At 41.5% G+C, this 15,481-nt stretch overlaps 2 protein-coding genes and 1 long non-coding RNA gene across 4 annotated transcripts in view; 2 read left to right on the top strand and 1 right to left on the bottom strand.

Annotated features, from left to right (window-relative positions):
* Nucleotides 1–2,370: 2,370 nt before the first annotated feature.
* LOC306778145 lies at nucleotides 2,371–5,673 on the top strand. Of its 2 annotated transcripts, XR_013772024.1 has the most exons (6): nucleotides 2,371–2,415; nucleotides 3,468–3,523; nucleotides 3,603–3,819; nucleotides 3,963–4,117; nucleotides 4,251–4,344; nucleotides 4,495–5,673. It is a non-coding gene; the product is annotated as an uncharacterized lncRNA (long non-coding RNA). The 2 variants fall into 2 exon arrangements; XR_013772025.1 differs by lacking the exon at nucleotides 3,468–3,523.
* A 480-nt stretch (nucleotides 5,674–6,153) lies between these two features.
* cmklr1 (chemokine-like receptor 1) lies at nucleotides 6,154–8,538 on the top strand. The gene is made up of 2 exons (XM_079269532.1): nucleotides 6,154–6,196; nucleotides 6,339–8,538. The coding sequence occupies exon 2, from the start codon at nucleotides 6,357–6,359 to the stop codon at nucleotides 7,404–7,406; it is 1,050 nt and encodes a 349-aa protein (XP_079125658.1). The 5' UTR covers nucleotides 6,154–6,196; nucleotides 6,339–6,356; the 3' UTR covers nucleotides 7,407–8,538.
* A 1,341-nt stretch (nucleotides 8,539–9,879) lies between these two features.
* Nucleotides 9,880–15,481, bottom strand: part of wscd2 (WSC domain containing 2) — a 39,226-nt gene continuing 33,624 nt past the window's right edge. The window contains exons 5-9 of the mRNA XM_079269524.1: nucleotides 15,109–15,230; nucleotides 14,855–15,029; nucleotides 13,923–14,087; nucleotides 13,630–13,830; nucleotides 9,880–11,646 (exon numbers count right to left, since the gene is read on the bottom strand). Coding sequence (XP_079125650.1) covers nucleotides 11,294–11,646; nucleotides 13,630–13,830; nucleotides 13,923–14,087; nucleotides 14,855–15,029; nucleotides 15,109–15,230 — 1,016 coding nt within the window. The 3' untranslated portion in view covers nucleotides 9,880–11,293. The remainder of the gene's footprint in view (nucleotides 11,647–13,629; nucleotides 13,831–13,922; nucleotides 14,088–14,854; nucleotides 15,030–15,108; nucleotides 15,231–15,481) is intronic.

Genomic DNA, 15,481 nt, shown 5'->3' on the forward strand with positions numbered 1-15,481 from the left:
ACGTTTTAAGCGTCTTCTGAAATATGAAGCATGAATTGCATTTCCTCGCTAAGCTTAGCAGTGCATTTCCCAGAGAAAGACTGTACATGGTTATTGTGCGTTTTGATTATTTATAACCTCAACCTCAGGAAATCTAATCTGCAGGACACCAGCAGGTCTGTGCGTCCTCTGCAGTGAGAGGGATTTTGCTGAAATGCATCTAAATAGGTCAGGTGGGCATGCAGTATGCAATTAAATGTTTCCTTATTTACCAGAGAGCTGCGCGTGGCTCCGGATTTACACACATAAGCTCGTTTCCAGAGCATGGGAAATTTGCACATTACACATAATTACACATAATCAAGAGAACACGAAAGAAACACAAAATAAATGTTTTTAATGTTTTTCTCCACTGAACATTAAACTGCTTTGTTAGCTTCCCAAACAATTATTTTTAGAACAAGGTAATACACCTCATAGAGGAGTAAACTTGTCATTACCCTTCTAATTTCAACAAAGTAAACTGTAGAGCAACAGTTGTCAAAATCACACAAATTGTTAATAAATGTTTCTCGTTGATTCTGCTCAGGTTGTTGCAGTGGTGGGCCGTCAGGGCCAGCTAAGCCTTCTCTGCTGGCCTAAACAGAATCACAAAGTTATAGCTATTTTATCATTTTTCACAAATACACTACATGTATTATAAGCTTATTTTCTCATTGCACAGCTCCTGTCTTCCTCTGTTGCTCTGCTTCCGGCACAGCTTGTTTTAAGGAGAGCTTTTATCCAATCAGATTCAGTCTCTATGTAAGGAGAGAGGCCCGAGGTCCTCGAGGTAGACTTTGCAGTTTAAGTGAATGGGGACGATATTGTTGATTGTCATCGTCTTCAACCAATCGGAGCTTTAGTTTGACATGTTCATGGCTTATTCTTAGACGTGCTGATGCTACCCAGGTAGCCTGCTAAGTAGTGCGTTTGCGTTCGCCGGCCGGCGTTTGCGTTCGGGCCTCAGCTGTTTTTTTGTTATTGTTCCGGATTCAAAAGGTCACACATCCCGTTGTCTGTTACGTGAGCCCAGTCCACCGAAAACATTATATTTCCCACAATTTAAGCTTCTGCATTTTCCAAATGCACTAGTATTATTCAAACGTATTGTTCGGTTAGTAAGCACAGAAGGCCCAGGTATAAAATGCACGGCCCGCCACTGGGTTGTTGTAATGCTGTAAATCATGTGAGATCACCGGAATCCATTCACGAATATGGATGATAAAAGTGTCCAAATTTCCATCTCTGATTGCGACTCCTCATCCCACTAATCCTAATCAGTTTATTATTTTCTAGAAATGTGGGACTTTCAGATGAAACCAGGACTCATGGGTAATGTTTGAGTACATCGCTGTCCTCCTCACCCATCACAACATCTTTCAAATTGAGTAACTTTGCCATCTGCGGTTCTTCATCTCGCTGCTGCTGCGGATGCATCTGCCTCGATAATCATCACTCTGTGAAGCAGGGCAACGTAGAGCGCTGACTCAGTCATTAACGGTGGCAGCGACGTTCCGAGGCCCGGATTTACAACAGCTGTTGCATTTCGTGTTGTGTTATTAGAAACAGCTGCAGCAAAAGCTGGGGCTGAAATATCAAATTGAAATCGGCGTGTTCATTGCCTGAGAAAATGCTTCATGGTTCAATGAATGAATGCTGAGGCCGTTACATGCCTTCCCCTCTCTGACTGCCTTGCACTGTTACATCTGGCCAACACCATGCATCTGGCAGAGGAAATGGAATCATTAGGCCCATCAGCTAAAACTAAGAGGGAAGTATAATTTGAATGTGTGGTCATTAAGATGCTTCTCTTTTCCACGAACCAGAAGAAGAACCTAGTGTCAATAAAGAATTCACAGAATTTACTTACCAACAACAGTATGACAAACGACAGAATACTTTTTAATAACACAATCATATTTATGTATTATGGTTAAATAGGGGGTTTAATATCATTTATTGAATGCAAAGAGCTTTCTCAGCCACAAAACAAATGTTTTACAATTTGTCCTTTTTAAGATGTCAAAATGCAGTACTGAAACTATTCATGGGATGGATGGGTTTTGCGAAACATCCGGTCAGCTGATTGCAGATGGGTTGCGTGCACTCAAAAAAACGATTCAAGCCCTTCTTAAAGGTGACACATTTAAATCGTGTTTGATTAATTTAAATATATCAAGTTAAAAAATGAACACATTTATATTTAATGGGTCTAACATAAAATGCATGAATACTTTCATTTATTAGATTTATTTAGGTTGGATGGTGTGTATCAACTCAAAATAAATGTGTTTGGTTGGGGGACTACCCCTTGCGCCTGTACCAGATCACGTGCTCAGTGTCTTTCCCCCCTTTCCGACTGCAGCAAGATTCAAACCGACCGTCCATTCTTTGGTAAGTAACTTTATATATTTTGTTGTAGTAGTTTAGACTGTACCTCGCTGTCAATGAAGGCTTCCATTCTGTAATAATGACCACAATGTGTGGAACAGACGTGATAACTTAGCCACACGACTGTTCCGTTTTTAATAAGATCGAAGGCAACACAGGCTAGCTAGCAAGCTAGGTAGCCAACGTGGTTTGCATTATAGAGCAGACCAGAGATCAGGGTACTGTCATTAATACGGCTTGGACGCAGCGCCGAAGGCTTCCTTATGAACTGTATGCACTAAAAAACAGTAGGAGAGCAGTTAAACGAGCAGACTACGGTCTCCCCCTCTCCAGCGCCATAATGTCGGCAGGCCGTAGAAGGCCACTCTCTCTAGTAGTGGGCGTTCAGTTGTAGTGGGTTTAGCCACGTTTTCGTCACTGAAAAATGTTTAATATGAATAAATCATGAGCTCATAAAACCGCTGAATTCCTCTCACTCGCGCGGGCACCTGATGCATGAACACACGGAAGTCAGCGGCGTTTTAGCGCAGCAGCCATAGAAATAGAACGAGCGTAGAACGGACATTCCCATTCAAACCGATGTAACTGGATCAGAGCAGCGGCAGTTTGTACGTGTACCGTCGTCATTGTGAAGAACTGATCGATGTAGCGGGCTAACTTTTCTGTTATACTACGGTCAATGCGCAGTGTTGAGCACTATTTTCTTTTGAACGAGTAAAACGACCAAGACAAACATCGATGTCCGTTCTACTCATTGTATTTCTATGACCTTACACTGTGTGAACGCAGGCAGGAGTGCGAATGAGTTTTCAAGGCAAACAGTTTGATATTTTATTAAAATGACTGTCTTAATCTTATTTAACACGCATGCATGATTTGATTGCTGTTGTATGTAGCTTTAGTGTTGCTGTAAAAGGTGAATTGCTCGTCCATTCTAAATGGTAACATTATATCTATGAGTGCTCCAAAGCACTTTTGACTTGACTTTGTTTTATGTGAACTTTGGATTATTCCAGCCTTTCCCTCCACAAATACATTCATCTCATCTTTTGCAGTTTGATCAGCATTACCAAGCTTCTTGAGGCAACCTCCTAATGATAGCACGTAATAGGTTATATGCTCGATGCGAGCTGATCTCTCATTGTTATATGTTCAGTTTGATATATACTAATTATCTTTATTCTCTTTAGGACTCTGCATGTGGCAGTGTAAAGAATGCAGTTTGGAACTAGCTAGCAGGTATTTCTTGTTGCATGGGCATTGTAGGGGCAGTTATCGCTATACATGTCCATACATTGCCCATGTACATTTAATACATGGAGTAAGCTTCTAAATCACACATGCTGAACTGCACATTCAACCAGAGATTGTGGAGCAGAGGCCCCTTCCCTGTTCCAGCAAAGTTAAGTAAGTAAATGTGTGTTTCTATGTGTTTACCATTTTGATGATTAATGGCTTCACAATCGCAATTTGAATCTAATAATCCCACATAATGTGATAGTAATTATAATAAACAAGTAACAAACAGCTGTATTTTGTTTGTTATTCAGGTCAATGCAGAGTTCCTGCTGATCACCACCAAGCCATTTCAATCAAAGTTCATGTCACAGCTGGACCTCTTCTCAGACTCCCTGATACAGGGCTTAAAGAGCAAAGGAGGTGTGAAGGAGAAAAGATCAAGGATGTCCTGACCATCAATGATTTGGTTAGTACATATGTATACAATATTAGTTTCACTGTATTGGGGTGGTTATTGTAATATTTTCTTGTCCATATCTGCTTTTTTAAAAACATTTGATGAATAGTAAATGGCCTGCTTTTATTCTGCTTTTATCCAGAACCTTTAGTGTGATGACATCAACACCAAAAGGGAAGGGCATCTGAGAAGCCTGTCATCTACCTCAATGAAGATCCAGACTCTTTATCAATCTGGTAAGTTTATCGCAATATGTTTCCCATGTAGCGTCAAAGTGTTACCCACATATATATATATATATATATATATATATATATACACACACACATGTTTGTGGATTAATCACAAGTTTAAACACAAGTTTTCTGTGTTTGTGTTGTTATCAGGCTTCCGCCGCTGAGGATGCAGTGAGGGACATCGCATTCACTGTCATAAGGATTTACATGATCCAAAGAGATTGGGAGCCAGAGGACGTGGGACTTGATCAACTGCATTAAAGTCCTGAACAACGTAGACGGTGTCATCATGGCGTTCATCATGCTTTGGGCTAATTTGTGCCCTTAATCTAAGCTTTCCAGACAACTTCAAGTACATCTTTGAGCTTCTCCAGAAGGTCATAATGAATTTGGATGGGCACAAGCTGAATTCTAAGATACAGGAGCTGAAAATCAAGATGTTTGCACAAGAGGTGAACACCAAGTGACAAAGCCAAAGAACCTTGTCAGATCTTTTGGATGTTTTCTACTTTCATCTTCCGCCCAGTCAACGACAATCCATGACCTCATGGATGTTTTCCTGGTTCTGACATTTTGAAAAAATTGACTAAGCTGCACAGAGGCAAGCCAGAGACTGTAAATTACGGAACTTTTACATGTCACTGCAAGCTTGGTTAAGTGTTTACCCGCAGAAAGTTTTGCCCAATTCACCTCCACATCCCAACTCGAGTGTGATTACGCTTGAACGTCAACTTGCACGTCCATTTTCCTCGTTGTCTGATTGAATGACTCTCTACTCGAGTTGAAATGGACCCTAACACGGTTCAATACGCTGTAACTTCCATTGACTATGAGTATCCTTGTTATTTATAATCTATAAGTTTTAGTTTGTGGATGTTTTGTGATTTTACTGTTGTAGCCCAAAAGTGGTCCAAGTTGCCTGTTTCTGCACATGATAACACATCATCGGCTATTCTTCAGTGTAAAGGAGTCCTTTTGTACTACCATCTGTACTGGTAGGAAAGAAAACAGCTGTATTGCTCTTGACAAACCAAAGTAGTGGGAATTTAGCACTTGCAATAGTGGTTGTACATATCGATTGCAGGAAGTTTTGTGCTTTTTGGAAATGATAGTTTATGGTGAGTGACTACACTGCAGTGCAATGATATTCCCTGTTTGGAGAGCAGTGCATAGCCTCCACCCTCATGGCGTCTTTGTTTGTGGCGCCAAGGGATTTGGGATAGCTTGGTATTTATTTGTCACCAGTTGTGGAGCTGTTACAAGACTACTGTTTTAATATTTAAAAACGATGAAAGATGCACTGTATAGATCATTTTGGAATTTTTTTGCTATCCTTTTCTGATCAGTGTTTTTGTAAAAAAAAAACAAATATTTAAAAAATGAAATGCAGGCTCTAGAATCATGGATGGTCAGATTTGTACCATATTTAATGTATTTAAGCATTTTCAATAAAAAACACTTGAACTAGGTTTTGTCTCGTGTCTTAATTGGGGGTCAAATAAAAAAAAGTTTTTTACCTGATTAATTCATTTCCAATGAATTGTACTATATTGAGTTGGACTAACACAAATCAATTTCATTTCATGAATGGTATTTTTTTATTTAGGTTGTATTTGATAAAATTGAGTCGGACTAACTCAATTTAATTATATTGCATGGATGTTTTTAGTTTAAGTTAGGTTTAACTATATTTCCTCGGTGGAAAACCTGCCCACAATTTAATTGAGTTCATCCAATGAATTATTTTTTTGAGTGTGGTGTATCTAACACGTCTAGAGGAAACAACACAGCTGTGTTGACACAAACCTCTGGACACCATCAAGTCAGCAGCAGTGGAAGGTCTGTGCTTCAGGTACGACGGCGTTGTTATAAAATGATTTTGATTCAAAAACGTTTTCATCGAATAAGCTCTGTTGGAAAATTATGTTAAATGTGATGAAATGCTGGTCGTTTTAAACATTGTATTATATTATATACTTTTTCATTTTTCACAGAAATCTCTTAAGGAAGGAATGGAAGGAATGGATTTGTCAGAAGGTTATGATTATCATCAGGACTATAACTACAGTTATGAAAGTTCCGGTCCACGCGAGGAGCCAGTTTTCCAGCACAAATCGATGTGCGTGAAGGAAGTTTTGTGTGTGTTTTTGCTCGTGGTCAGTGTGGTCATCTTTCTGCTGGGCTTCTGTGGAAACGCTCTGGTCATGTGGATTTCTGGCTTCAAGATGAAGAAGACCGTCAACACCACCTGGTACATGAGCCTCGCCATCTCCGACTTCGTCTTCTGTGCCTTCTTCCCGTTCAGCATCACCAACATGGCGATGGAGGAGTGGATCTTCGGCCGCTTCATGTGCAAATTCGCCTCCTCCATCATGTTCCTCAACATGTTCAGCAGCATCTTCCTCCTTGTCGTCATCAGCATCGACCGCTGCGTGTCGGTCATGTTTCCAGTTTGGGCTCAGAACCATCGCACTGTCAAAAAGGCGTCCGTCGTGGTTTTCATTTGCTGGCTTCTCGCCATCGGGATGAGCTTTCCCTCTGTCATCTTCCGGGAGGTTAGCACCCACATGGGCAGAACCATTTGTTATAACAATTATACATCGTACCAACACGGTCACAAGGTGGTTGCAGTGAGCCGCTTCCTCGCAGGGTTTGTTGTCCCTTTCGTTGTCATCATCGTCTGCTACTCGATCATCATCCTCAAACTGCGAAGCAACAGGATGATGAAATCCTCCAAACCCTTCAAAGTCATGTCTGCACTCGTCGCTGCTTTCTTCATCTGCTGGCTGCCCTACCACGTGTCCGTCCTGCTCGAGCTCGACCATCAAAAGTACGACCACAGCATTTTGGTCGCCGGACTCAAAGTAGGCACTCTGATGGCCGCAGCGAACAGCTTCCTCAACCCGGTGTTGTACGTTTTCATGGGCAACGACTTCAAGCAGAAGTTCAGGATCTCCGTGCTCTCAAAGATGGAGAACGCCATGGCAGAGGAAGGCCGCACCACCAGCCGATACCTGTCCAGGTCCAGCTCCATGGATGGCAGAGCGTCCACACACATCTAGAACCCAAACTGTTTCACTCAGGGCACCCACGTGACATCGAAAACACTGTTTTTATGAAATGCAATTAACACAAGATGTCAAATATGTATAGATTCACAGTAATACGCATTTTCATTGCACTGTTCTACTGTTGGCCAGCATGGCACAACACATACTGTAGTGGAAGAATCTTGAGAGCTTGAGCCAATATCTAAACATGTACTTTACTCACTGTGCACTGCTAGGTGACATCAGTCACATGCAGCAGAAGGAATGTTTTCAGAGCAGTTTTAACTGCAACACGTCGAGCAATTTATTGTTGTCAAATACAGAGTGTAAAATACGAAGGATACTTTCTGATAATACATGCAATTGGACACAAACAGAAGATCACGAAGAAACACTCGCTGAAGGAACAAAGACAAAGAATTGATTTCTAGTATTTCCTTTTCTGGCAGTGTTGGGAAAAATCGAAATGACTAATTAGTATGCGTTTCAATGATTAAAGAATGTTATACATTTAACAGAAGCTCATCTCCTCTGTAGTGTTTACGGCCTGTGTCCTTGTGCGAACTTTCACTGACACTAGGGCTTCAGCAAATGTTTAGTCTATTAAGAAGCAGTTGATTGCCGAAAGAACACTTCAGCTGTTTGTCCTGAATAAGAATGATAACAAACGTGTAGAAAGCGTCAATACTTACGCAGGGCTGATTTGCGACGATGACTTATGAGAAAGTGACCTTTGTACTAGAACGAACAGTTAAAGTGTCCAGATACGTAGACGCCTGTGTGAAACGCGAAATGTGTGTGTGTGTTACCTTGTGCCAGCCCACTGCATGTTGTTTACTTAGTATAAAAACAACAGTCCAAAAAGGATGTTTCAGGGTTTTATTTACGACACCACAGCACACAATATTTGTGCGTTGCAGCATTACTGTATGTTGTGTCAGACTGACCCAGATACAGTGCAGAAATGGGCGGAGGACTGCTGTTGAGATATGTGCAGTGTAGTTCATTCTCATGAATCATAGAAATACCGCACAATTTATTACCAGGTGACAGAAACAGCGTGTTGGATGGCCTTTAATCTTTGTTATTTCATGTTTGAGAGCTGTTCAGTGAATGTGATTTGTGCAATACATTTTGTTTAATAAAGCTGTAACTATAAAAATCAGCTCTTTGATGTTTTAATTTCTCATTATTGAAGCAAAATGTATTCATTTATAGTTCATCCACAGTCATGATGGTATGATCATGATCAGATGACTTTGGAAAACTATGGCACAGAGAGCTTTAATTTGAGAGTCAAGTTGAATTAAGTTTGATTTATTTGAAGTCAAAAAGTGCCAACAAGCATCAGCATTTCACTGGTGCCTCACTTGCAGTAACAAATGCAGACATCACCCCTCTCATTACGAGTCGTGGGACCGCTGCATTTTTGCCAAGACCCTTTGAAGACTGAAAGAGCAATACGAGTTCATCTTGTGTTCGACATAAAAAAAAGTAAAGTGGTTCAACGTCTCGAGGGTCAAAGTGATTCTTCCCCTGAAGGGTTAAAATGCACAAAAAGAAAAGATTCACGTGCTGTGTGAACCTGTTGAACAGAAGTAATCTCACTTCCTACAATATAAAAGGAATAAGAACAAGACTTTTCTTCATGTTGAAACAGCAGAAAGTAGGAGGAAGAGTTGAGTCACAGGCAGTGAACCACAATGACACTTGGGCAGAGTTTACCTTTTTTTTTTAAGCTTTTTTTTAAGAAAATAAATTACAATGTTGCTCCGTATCTGCTGGATTGTTATATGGGCAGCTGCGCGCTAACATGTTCGCCAAAGATATATTTTCTTTTCTTTTTTTAAACTAATCTGTTAGTTGCTACAGATTCAGACATCTTGTTAGCCACATGACGGCATGGCTCTGTGGATGGCAATGCAGTTCAGTCTGCCGCTCGCTCCGTCCACCACTCGGTCCAGACTGAAACTTCTCAACAACCATCAGATGGATTGCCATGTTTGTACCGACATTCATGTCACCCTCAGGTTAGATCATCTCGTGCCACCAGCAGTACTTTGGTTGACACTCAAAACGCCTGCAAAGCAAAGGACATTCCCATGAGCCTCAGCTGTACTTTGTTTAGTGGTAATTGGAAAATGTGAGCAATGCTAACAGGCTAACCTACAATGGTGGACATGGTGTATTTATACATCATATTCCATTAAAATGTGAAGCTGGTTAACCTTATCTGTGTTATACAGGAGGTGCGTGATGTGCACACTGGCCCATAAAACCACTGTAATAACTTTACTTTGACTAATATATTTATATATGTTAGGGTATATTAAGTACTACTGAATAATGCAGAGACTGTAGTGAGATCCTTGTATAACACATTTTCTCTGATTTTTAAAAACACATCACATCATTTTTTTTTACGTTTCTTCAGAAATGACAGTCGACCATAGCACATCATTTTATGCACTCATTTATTGGGCCTTATCACATTACATTCATTCCATAGAAAATACATTCATTTGTGACACCTATGCTCAGAAAGTGCCGGCTTGTCAATGAAAGCGAGAGCCAATAAAGTTTAAAGCATGTGTTTTAAAAATAGAAACAACTTCTCCGCAATTGCTTGTTGCAATACAAATGTTATCGATGTGTTGGCAATCACTATAAAAATATATTTATATCATTGTGAAAATGGAAGTCAGTTAATGTTGCCTGGCTCTGTCACCAGTGTTTTATTTATTTATTTGTTTATTGTTTTAGCATATGGCATAGCACATTGAGTACCGCTATAAGACGTGCTGCTTGTAGAATTTGAGCAGAATTTTTCACACTTGTGGAGGTTTTATTTTTAAATTATGAGTAAAATTATCACCAGCTTTAACCGTTTCATAGCGCCTCTTACAACAAAGCAATAAAACGAAAACAGTTTTTATTCATGAATACAGTAACTGTCGTAAAATAAATCTATTCTGATCACTACTGCTAACGGTTACCTCCGATCTAAAACACAAGTGTAACGCCTAATTTCTCTGTGATCTTTGGGGGCGAGTGTTGCACAGCAAAGTGCTTTTTTGGATTTCTGCATCGAGTCCAGCGTTAAGAAAACATATTCACAACAAAATTAGCTCGACATGTGCACTGCACGGCAGAGATAAATAAATGCTGTTGAGATAAATCCTCTTCTCCCATTGAGTCAGTGCCTTCAAGAGTTCTTTACCTCTTCATCATTGAAAACGAGATTCTTCTTACTTCCAGTAAGTTGAATAACTTACAAAAACTAGGAAACACACCGTATCATCACCGGGTAGTTAAAGCCTGCATATTGCATTTTCCCCTCTGACCAAGGGCTCAACGCTTCAAAGTTCTCATGTATAAAATAGTATTATTCTGGAACTGTGATAGCAGCAGAAGATTGATACATTTTACTGTTTTCTTTTCTCATGTTTCTCTTTTGCACAAAGTAAGCCCATGTATATTTTGGGTCACGTGTTTCTTCACTGGCAACAGATCACCCAGCATAGTCCGGTGAGCCTCTCTGTGGTCACAGCCATTGTACCTTCTTCATGTTAAGGCATGGGCTCATGCCCACACAGCACATGTGCATAGAGCAGGATAAAGGAGTGCTTTTCATGTAGCCAAAGAGAAAAACAACCTCTGCAGTTAAAACTGCCTCTTTTATGAATGCATGAAGCTGCTGAGGTTCAACAGAAAAAGAAAGGAACATGAATAGAAAATCTAAATAGGAGGGCAACGAAGACTGCTTCAACCTATGTTCACGGAAAAATAATTGAAAAAACTTTTCCAGTAACGTAGTCCTACAAAGTATGGTGCGGAGTCTGTTGACAACAGTCCAATTAAAGGAGAGGGGAAAAGAGAAAATGAGGGGATCACGTATATCATCTTGGCATATATTCCTCTGGAACTCCAGACATGTTCCTTTTCCTCAAGGAAGAGTCTACTGTTCTGATCAGTTCATTGATGTTCGCTCGCATTTCTGGAGTATAGGGGTCATACTCGAGCTTTCGTAGCCCCGATCGCTTAAAGTTCCCATCCTTCTGGCCCTCGACGCAGAGAAGGCGGTCCTCCGAAACCTTCAGACCCAGAAACTGCACCATTCCCTTCAGCTGGGAGAACAGGCCCCTCTTCACATTCTCAAAGTGGACCACGTGGACGATCTTCCCAAAATGCAGCCAGTCCAACGTGTGGGACGCCCACCAAGGGGCATAGTTCTTCACGAACTCCGGCCACTCTGCAGGACAAATGAGAATGAAAAAGACATAAAAAAACAAATTAATTAAGTCGTCAAATTGGGGACTGAATGGAGTTGAAGTGAGAGTCATGATGGCCAAACACTGACGCAATTTAGCTTGCGGAGTGTGGCGCAATTTACGGCGGTGTACATGAAGTCATTTCTGAAAGAATTGGAGAGTAAAGTGGACATTCTTGGTTGGCAGTCAAACTCGCAGCGGTACTGTAAGAAAAGCCTTTGCTTGCAACTTTTACTCATTGATAATCTACCGGCCCATAAAAGCGTCTGCTGGCAGGAGCCGTGCTGCATTAGCAGCAACACATCTTCACTGTTGTCGTTAAAGTTTCAAGCCTGCTGAGTTGGCAGTGCTGTCTCAGAAACCAATGAGAGAAGCACAGTGGACAGAATATTAGATGCTGCATCCGAAAACACAACCGGCGGTAGAGAGACGCTGAGGAACTGCCGGGTCTGTTCTCCTTGTTGTCAAGCTTTCAAAGGCAGCCAGAGCTTAAAATAAGGAGGAGACAAAATAAGTGCAGTTCTACCGTGAACATCCTGTTCGGCTAATGTTTGACTGAATATCAGATTTAGTTAAGATACTTAAGTTCTTATTAGAAGGGGTTTGACTATAATAAAAAAAACACATAAAGGGGTTTATGTAAGAGCCTTTAAATAAAGCCACCTGATAACACTGAAACACAACAGAGCACTTTGTAAAAGGACATGCCCACCAAAATGCGTTACACTTGCCCCGGAGTTGACTTTACGGGGCCACACTGGAGGGCGTCAGCGTCAGTAGCATCATCTGTAGCACCTTTTTAAACTCGAGAGGAATTTAACTCGACTAACGACACATCACTGAACGTTTCACAGTGCAGTGAGACTACATGTCCAAATGGTCTAAAAGTGACAACTTAAGTCAAACAGTTTTACCTGGTGACACAACTCATGATCTGACCCAGAGGGACTAAGGTTGTTGTTGTTGTTGTTGGCTAAATGTTTCGTTTCTCATTTTGACATCATGTTGGGATGGTTTTAAATCGTGTTGTGCTCTTTGTGCTCAGCCACAAGGTCAAAACCAAAACAGTCTGATGTTTATTGCTCGTTTCCTCAAATTCCTAACCCTTCTACGTCACCATAGACCATTTCTCAATTATTTTATTATTACCACATACTAACAGTGACCAGATTGGTGACACAGTTAGTTTTTCATTTATTTTAATTCAGTAGGCCTGGAAGGCTTTTCTGATTGTATAATATCAACACTGCTGAGGAACAACAGTGTAAAGACTCATTTGTCCTTCAGCTGGATAGATTTTGGCTTTATGTTCACAGAGTCCTACATTGTGCCTCGTAAACTGAAAACTCTATCTCAACTTTCTTGCTTTTAGTTTACAAAAATATGTTTACACAAATGTCTTCAGTCGTTTAGTTTGGAAAATATTTTTTTGTGTCACAACACAGGATGCATTGTTACAAATACTTTGCCGTACAGTGGCCAGTGAGCCGTGTACTCGAGTAGTCCTCGATCGGCCTCAAGACCACTTTTTGAAGGTCTCGTCTTGAATTCCACCGCATTTTCACTTACTGTCTCTGCCTCTGATTAAGATCGCTAAACTGCCGGTTCATTTCTGGGTTTGCTCAAAGAACACAAAGGAAGATTCCCATACATCAATTTGCACAAGGCATTTCTCGTGGTGCACTTGGCAGTAAAAGAGGAGAACCTTGATTTGTTTTCTGTGGGGAATGCAGATCTTCCAGATCAATGTGAAGAGTGTGTATATGGTTTGCATGTTCCACATTTTATGGTCAGTGTGACCTGCAGTGTGGTACTCGTACTGGTCTTTGTCTTTACTCGGTCTCGCCCTGCCTAGGTCTTGGTTTTGACTTGGTCTCAACGTCTTGGTCTTGTCTCTGTCTTGATACATGGTCTCGGTTTAGGTGGTCTTGACAACAACACTGTTACTGGCTACAGCCGCTCACCTTTCCCCTTCCAGTGGGCCTGAGAAGCAAATCCAATGTGTCCGCCATATTTTCTGTTAAATTCAGCCATGAGGGCTTTGTAGGGGTTTCGGATCATGAGGACGCTGGAGTCGAAGGATTCGATCTCCTTCTTGCCGCTCTCATGCGTCTTAATGCAGATCGTCCTGCCACTCCTCCAGTGGTCCCGCTCCCCTTTAAATCCTGTGAAACAACGAGAATCCCACAGAGGATACATTTAATCCACAGATACGTCAATGAATATGTTTGTGAATCAGATGAATGTGGGTGGCTACCTTTATTGTAAAGGGAGCCATCAAAGTAATAGCTGCCAGTGTAGAAACCAGTGGCGAGTTCTATCAGGTGGCGAGCCCAGGTGTTGCCGGCTCCAGGGAAACTGGCGAGGGCCACCAGCTGCTTGGCACGAATGGGAAGGAAGTGCCGGTCCATGCAGCGATTATCTGACAAAACACAAAAACGGAGAGTAGTTATTGTTATAGATTTGTTTTATATATAGAATTACTGAAATCTACAGTGATAAACATAGCAAGATATGTGACAGTGCCTTGACATGTGGGGCGAAAGACAGTGCAAAGTATTTGACAAGTTGCTCAACACAATCGAGCTTCGAATAGACACTGAAAGTGAGTCACTTCCTGCTTATTGACTTATTTAGTAATAACTAGTAATAAGGTTCAGAAAATACAGGCATGGAGACGCGTTCTGGTGTTATGTTTTGTTCTGCGTGGGTTTCCTCTTCAGCACAAATTGCCTAACAATGCCCACTCACTGACATTAAAGTGTGACGTTGAGATATAACAGATTTCAGGGAACAATTTGTCCAAAATGTTTACATAAAGTTCACCTCCCACTGCAGCTTGTTCTTGTTTTTGTGTTTTTGGTTACTGGGCTCTGTGTTTTTACTGATCCAAGCTGCAGCTGCCTGCAGCGTTGAGGAAACTCTGACAACAAAAATGCATATCCCAGAGATAGAAATAATCTAGATCAAATAAACAAAAGTAGGTTGCAAAACATTTCTATATCAGATGGATGATTGTCAACAGTTTATATAAAGTCAGGTATATGCTAGTTTAGAAGAATATAGAATCAGCATATTCACACTTGGTTCACCCTGATGTGCATCTATGTATTTCCTGCACACGGTGGCTGACATGACTCTCATTCCAATGCGCCTGTTTACATGCGGCTGTGAGCCACCAGACGTTACCTTGAACCTGTGTCTGGTACGCCACAAAGTACTCGTCGTTCCCGCAGCTCTCGAACTCTGCCCCGTGGCAGCGGTTGAGACACATGCCCTCGTCCTCCGGCTCATGAAGGGAGAAGAGAGAAGTCGGGAAGCCGCAGTGACACCGATCTCCAGCCAGGACGGCCAGCGTTTTCTCCTGAAATACAGCCGCCATTAAACACTATAGACACATTCAGGTGTACAAATGTACAATGCGTGAATCCAAACACCCTCACCCTCTCTGTGCACATGTCCACACATTTGTCCACAGACATGTTTTGGATGACCGCGCTGAAGGGAAGTGCCAGAGTGACATTGTCTGGCCTGTTGAAACACCCTTTGAAAATGGCACTGCCATCTGAAACAGACGGAACAACCCAAAATGTTATTCACCAACAGGAAGAAGAAGAAAAAATAAAACAAACACTTTTTATGGTGACTGAGCACAGCTTCCATCAAGCGATCCCACTGGGACTCTCTCCAGTCTACTGAGGCCCTGACCTGCCAGCGGCGTCAGCCAATAGCAGCTCTAACATCCCTGCTGTGTGTGGATGACCTTTTAATCTCAGATCCTAACTCTGGTCGGATGGACAGACCATGAAGCTGCTT

This window comes from Melanostigma gelatinosum, assembly GCF_949748355.1.
Source record: "Melanostigma gelatinosum genome assembly, chromosome: 6".
Classification (NCBI taxonomy): Eukaryota; Metazoa; Chordata; class Actinopteri; order Perciformes; family Zoarcidae; genus Melanostigma; species Melanostigma gelatinosum.

Excerpts from the sequence above, each read along its gene's own strand:
- cmklr1 (XM_079269532.1), top strand. The coding sequence starts at position 6,357 with ATGGAAGGAATGGATTTGTCAGAAGGTTATGATTATCATCAGGACTAT.